General features: G+C 57.7%; 1 protein-coding gene across 5 annotated transcripts in view; it reads right to left on the reverse strand.

Moving 5' to 3' along the window:
- PLEKHM2 (pleckstrin homology and RUN domain containing M2) overlaps positions 1-6,210 on the reverse strand; it is a 42,690-nt gene that overhangs the window by 12,093 nt on the left and 24,387 nt on the right. For 4 of the 5 annotated variants that reach the window (XM_024125436.3, XM_028483869.2, XM_055082327.1 and 1 more), the window contains 4 exons: positions 5,596-5,695; positions 4,954-5,041; positions 3,931-4,117; positions 2,549-2,608 (listed from right to left, as the gene is read on the reverse strand). In XM_024125436.3, coding sequence (XP_023981204.1) covers positions 2,549-2,608; positions 3,931-4,117; positions 4,954-5,041; positions 5,596-5,695 — 435 coding nt within the window. The remainder of the gene's footprint in view (positions 1-2,548; positions 2,609-3,930; positions 4,118-4,953; positions 5,042-5,595; positions 5,696-6,210) is intronic. The other variant, XM_055082328.1, reaches the window with a different exon arrangement.

Here is a 6,210-nt window from a genome sequence, read left to right on the forward strand (position 1 = left end):
GCGGGGCAGGAAGGAGGACCCAGAGCGCTGTGGAGAGGGCAGAGGAAGTAAGAAAGGTGCGCAGAGTGGCTGCCCCCTCGCCGCCACAGACGCCTTGTGGGCCCTTCTCCCTCGATATCCCACCAGGCACCCCTTTAAGGCGGGTGCTGAGAACTCCATTTCATCCAATCCTCAGCTTGCCTACTGGTCCTCTCTGGGCACACTTTCTCCCAGGGCTCCACCCTGGGAGATGACGCAGCCCCCTCTAGAGAGGAGCTGGTTTAATGGCTGCCCTCACCTCCAACCGTCCATCCCAGGTCACGGGAACGGGACACAGAGGGGAGGGAGTGTCAGCATGAAGGCACATAGGGTGTTTATCCAGTGGCAGAAGGGAGGCCGCCCGTGCTGGCAGAATAGCCCGGGTGATGGTTAATGGCAAAGCACACAGGATGTTCACACTCCACCTGCAGCTCGCACACACCTTGCTGGCCTTTATCTGCCAGAGGAGACGTGGCAAACATGCTTCCCGCCCTCAGCCTCATCTGGAAGGGCCAACCCGCTGAGTGGATCTTGGAAACCACTGGGCAGCTGTCTGCTGATGCAGCACATCATCAAAAGTACACTGTCTTTTAATATAAGGACAAATGAGGGGGCAAAAAGCAACTCCCAGCTCTGCCAGAAAAACACTAGTGAAATATGAGACTTTCTTCAGATGTCCAGGGACCCCAGCCAGAGCCCTGGTTCTCAGATGCAGAAAAGCCTACGCTTCGGTCTGGAAGAAGCCTCCTGCCGAGCCCGTGCGTTCCTGGTCCAGCCCGAGATGTGCAGTTACATCCCCCTTGGGGAGGGGGTCCCAAGAGGTGGGCAAGCAGACCGTCGGACGTGGCGGGGGTCAAGGCTGGGATACCCACCAGTTCTTTTTTGTTTTGGCTGTGCTGCGCGGCGGCATGTGGGATCTTAGTTCCCCGACCAGGGATCAAACCCGTGCCCCCTGCACTGGGAGCACGGAGTCTGAACCACTGGGCCACCAGGGAAGCCCCTGCCCACCAGTTATGTAAATGAGCCAAGGACCATGGAAAGGCCTCCCCAATCCCCACCCCAGGGCCCAGAGCTGCCCTCCAAATCCTGCTCTCCTCCAGGTCTGAGGAGAAGACAAAGCCTCCCCAAGTCAGCTTCCAGAACCGGCTCAGGGATTCTTCAGTGCTCTAGGAACTCAGGAAAGTAGGAGGTCGCTGCTGGGACAATCTCAGCCCGCCCTGGAGCCTGGCCTGGCCCGGCCCGAGCAAGCAGTGTGACTGGGCTGTTAGTTCTCAGGCCACAGGGAGCTCTGGAGGGCTGCAGACGAGGGTCAGGCCCTGCTTGTCAAGTGACTGCAACAGGCAGCAGGTAGCTGGGTCAGGAGGGGGTTAGTTGTTAGATCGGGGGGCGGCGGGGGCGGGGGGAATCAATGCCCAGCATGTGCGCTGCGAGAAGAGAGGCTGAAAGGATAAATGATGTTGTTATGATGGAATTCTGGATTTCAAGCTAATCTGAACTTAAAACGGGGGACTCTTCCATGGTACTCTGTTGGCCAGATGACATAATTTATTTTTCCCAATGCGATATCTTATTTCCCTCAAACTTAAGCTATTGCACACTTGCACTACTTGGGAAAAGATCATCTATCACCCATGACTCAGATGACGGCTCTAACAACACGGGGCTCAGCTCCGAGCAGCAGGGAGAACCGCCGTCCCGCGGCTCTGGGTGACCAGTGGGCACCTCCTCCTCCAGAGGCTGCCCCCCTGCCCCCATCCTGGGTGGAAGTGGCCCACAGGGCAGGAGGCTGTTTAGTAAGTGGGGTCTGGTTATGGCCTCAGCTTTAAGGAGGAAGGATTAACCTTCTCAGAAACATGTCCTCTGCTTGGAGTGATCCCGGGAATCCTGGGAATAGCTCACTGTTCTCAAGCCCAGAAGTGGCGTCACCAGCAGAAAAATGCCCAAGCATTGCTGCCACCTAGCGGACAGGGTGGGAGGGTTGACAGATTTTATTTTAGTCGGACTTAAAACTTCAAAGAGAATCTCCCTAGAGGGAGTTTCAGTCATGCCAGGGCAATTTCCCTCGTTTGGACCTCAATCTCTTTCAGAAACACCCGAGAGGAAGCCATTAAGAACAGAATCAAGCCCCTCTGCCTTTGCTTCCTGATGCTTCTGATACAGAAGCGCATCTGACCTAAATAGGCGCTTACAACCCACATGTTCAAAGGCAGTATTTCCCTGCACACATCTGGTGCATCGACTGGCACTGGAATCAGGAAGGGTGATCCGTGTGTCCCTGAAACACAGACACTTCGCGACTCCACAAGGCCACTGCATAAAGGCAGGAGTCCTGCGCTGGGAGAAGGGGTTGGCCTAGGACTCAAGGTCAAGTTCTCCTACTGCAGAATTCCATCTATCAGAACACCAAACTTGGCTTTATTATGATCATTGACATTATTATAAATAATGAGCTGATTTTGAATCATGCAGCAAGCTTGGTATGGAAACGTTGCACAACAGGAAAAGAGGGTAACAGCGGACTCTGTCCCACCTTCCCAGTCTGTGCTGGGTACAGACGGCACTGCTGGAAACACATCTCCAAAATCATAATCTATAAAAATGAGGGACAAAACTGAAGATTAGAAACACAGGCAGTGGAAGGACAGGGAGGGTGGGGGCAACAGGGTGGGAGACATGGGGAGAAAACAAGAGAGGAAAAATTAAACTTTCTACATTTTATCTGACAACCTCAGGGGAACTTTGAGGACCCCAGCTCCTTCTCAACTCTGGTACCGGGCCAGTAGCCTCTGACCGGCTAGAAAGACCTGGGGGCAACCGGTTCCAACCCCAGAAGAACATGGCTCCCCTGTACCTAACCTCCTTTCCTATCCCTGCTTTCCTTCCCTCCACCCCCAGCAGCTGAGATGAGGTGGGCTCAAGGGGACACTTCTTTCCCTGGGCAATCTGGCCGCTCCCTTGGGGCCCGTCCCTCCGGCTTCTGGCGGCAGCCCCCGAGCCCAACCCAAGGAGACTGAGCTGCCACCTCCTGCTTCTACAACGAGCAACACAAGCCTTGCTAACAGTGAGTCTATGTCCCTCCCTGGGACACAGTGCCACAGCACAGGCAGAAATAAAGAAAGAAGAAGGTCAAGGTCTCAATGTTAATGCAATTCTAGGGAGTCCCTGGGGCTGAACTTGTGCTTGGAGCCCCTTCCCTGGAGGTGGGGTGGGGTACCATAAATGAAGAGCTCCGGTTTCCCACAGGGGACGAAGGTGGGAAAACAGCCAGTTTTATTAGATGAAGGCCGAAGGTTTGGAAGAAATCAGGCTGTCCCAACCAGTTGTTGGACCAAGATAACAAATGACCTACAGGCGTGAGGACGTTCTTTTTCCGTCTTTGACGGCATGAGTGTGATCTCCTCCAGGGACATGCTGGCAGGTATGGGAGGGACTCGGAAATCGATGGACCCACGGGAAAGAGGGCCGAGTCTTCCTCCAAACTTTAGACCCATCGGGTCCTCCCTCCTCCTTCTAGGGGTTGCTCATAGCCTCTTTCCACCTAGAATCGAGGGCAGGATGAACTCCCCTGAAGTGGGTGGCACTCACCCCTGGAATGTCAGGAAGAGTTTCCAGGCTGCCCTGCTAATCCCCCCGACCTCAGAGAACTGCCCTGGGCATATGGCTACAGGTTGCTGGAAAAGGGTCTAACATTCGTTAAGATCTCATTTTGGCTTTTTACCCCCACAATCAGTTTTTGAGCCACCACAGGGACCCTGAGGAGATGAAGATCTGGGAAACGACTGGCCCCGTTTAACTCCGAATTTCCACCACTGGACCAGAACCAGCCGAGAAAGACTCCCCTCGGCCAGGCTTATGCGGCTCCGAATCCGTTTCGCCGCAGAGGCCGGAGCCCTCCCCGCCCCGGGCACTCACCCTCGCTAGATGGGGCGATGGCACTGTCGTCCCACTCCAGGGTGGTGGAGGTGACGGAGTTGAAGGAGTTGAGGGAGAGGCTGTCCGAGCCCTGGACCGAGCTGGGGAGGCGGTCTTCAAAGTCCAGCAGGTACTGGGGTTTGTAGTAGTCGGGCATGTAGGGGGCCAAGTCTAAGTAGGGGGCGTCCTGGGGAGAGAGGCAGGCTTGGGTGACGGGAGGCCTCGGTGGGCCCGAAGGCACGGCCTTCCGAGGATATGCCTTCACACCCTCCCAGGCCGGTTTTTCTTTGGAAATCTATGTCCTTAAGGTGCTAAATCCAGAAATAAGCTGTTAAAGGGAGGACTGTGAACGGCTGTGGTTCATAAGGCTGTGGACTTGGGGCCCGGAGATGACAGTGCCCACTGGGCCTTCTGACCCTCCCTGACCTCTCGTATATTAGAGTCGCTCATTTGCTCCAGTTGCTGCTACTTTTCAATAGCCAAGTTCCTCTTCTGGTCTGTGCTGCCGGGGTTGGGACCTAGGCTGGTGACCCGACTAGGACGGGGCGGCTGCGTGCATCTTGACAAGACCGCAGAGGAGCCTCTGCAGCTCCTGGGCCGCCCTGCACCTCTCCAGTGCGTGACGTGACCGTGCCCGTGACCGTGAGGCCGGGAAGCAGGGAGCTGAGAGGCTTGCAGGATCCCGGGAGGCACAGGGATGAAGCTGCCTCGTCTCTTGACGGCGACTCACGTCCTGATCGCCAGGGAGAATACTCCAGTGCTAAAATGCTCCAGGCAATGCGGCTTTTCTCCAAAGTGGGACGGAGAGACAGGAAGGAGTCCCCCAAACCAGGAATTCTGGCCAAGAGAGAATCACCTCAACCCCACACCGTTCCACTGGTCAGACCCTGAGCTGTTCCCTCGGCTGAACGAAGAGGACGACGCTCAGGCTCAGTCACACCCGTCAGGCTCCCTGAGCGGGACCACGCGCCCAGCCCGCCCGCCCCTCTGCCCCCACGAGCAGCGAGAGCCGCGGCGTCTCACCAGGTCCAGGTCGAACCGAATGAACTCCAGCCCAGACACCAAGGTCAGGAAGAGGGTCAGGTGGTCGTGGCTGCAGACCAGGGCATTCCTGCGAGACACGGGAAGGGGCGAGGGTAGCTCTGGGTCTGGTTACCAGCGCGGCCCCACCTCCCCTGCAAGCCAGCTGCGCTGAGGTTCGGCACGTGACATCCCTCCACCCCAAGCTTGACGCGGCCTCCACCCACCCCCTTCCAGCACTCTCCAGATGGCTTTGGAGCCACACAACGACACTTTACTGCCCTGCCCGTGTCTTCAGATACGGGGCCCGCAGCAGCTCTCGGCAGCTGCTCTAAATCCCCCGTTCCCGCGGCAACCCCAGCAGAGGCTGAGCGCTCCAGTCAGGACGGAGGCCTGGGTGGAGGCTCAGGCAGGGGCTGACTAGGCACCAGACGGCTCACAGGAGCCCGGCCGGAACCCGCACACCTGGCCAGAGCCGTCACAGGCAAGCTCCACGGGCCCTCTGGCCACCACTGACGTGTCCTCAGCACGCACCGCCAGGCTAGGCCTCGGGGTGCCACAGCGTGGCGTCTGCGTGTGACAGGGGACTTTGGGACGGGGCTCGGGCGCCCTGGAGCGGGGCGAGACAGCACTCCGGACACTCACTTGACGTAGTACTTGTGCAGGAGACCCAGGTTCTCCTGGAACAGCCGCAGGTAGCTCTCCAGGGAGTTCTCGTTGAGGGCCAGGTACAGCCAGGCCCGGCCTGCAGACAAAGGGCAGGAGTAAGGACAAGGAAGGTCTGGCGGGGTGCTGGCTTTCCTTGGCCCAGCAAGGGCAGCAAGGGCACGAAGAACGGCCGAGGGGAGCGAGCGCCCCAGCAGCCTTCTCTCCTGACGGAGCGCCGCACCCTGAGATCTTGATTTTCCCCGTCAGACCCTAGCCTGTAACTGGCCAGGAAACTTGGGTGAACGGGGCGGATCGCAAACTCCAGATGGGTTGAGAAATGCAAGGACTTTTCACTGATCCTGTAGCTGACACCGGCCCTGGCTCAGGGAGAGAGGCGAGACCCCCCACCGGGTGCTCGGGCTGGGATTTGGTAGGAGCCCCGCTCTCTTCAGCATCTCACTTTCCCTCCTCACAGCCACGATGCTCCGGCCAAATGTCATGTGCGGGAAGAAGAGAGGCTTCGTGGAGGGTGCTGGCATTTTTTTTTTTTTTGCGGTACGTGGGCCTCTCACTGCTGGGGCCTCTCCCGCTGCGGAGCACAGGCTCCGGACG

This window comes from Physeter macrocephalus, unplaced genomic scaffold, assembly GCF_002837175.3.
Source record: "Physeter macrocephalus isolate SW-GA unplaced genomic scaffold, ASM283717v5 random_83, whole genome shotgun sequence".
NCBI lineage: Eukaryota > Metazoa > Chordata > Mammalia > Artiodactyla > Physeteridae > Physeter > Physeter macrocephalus.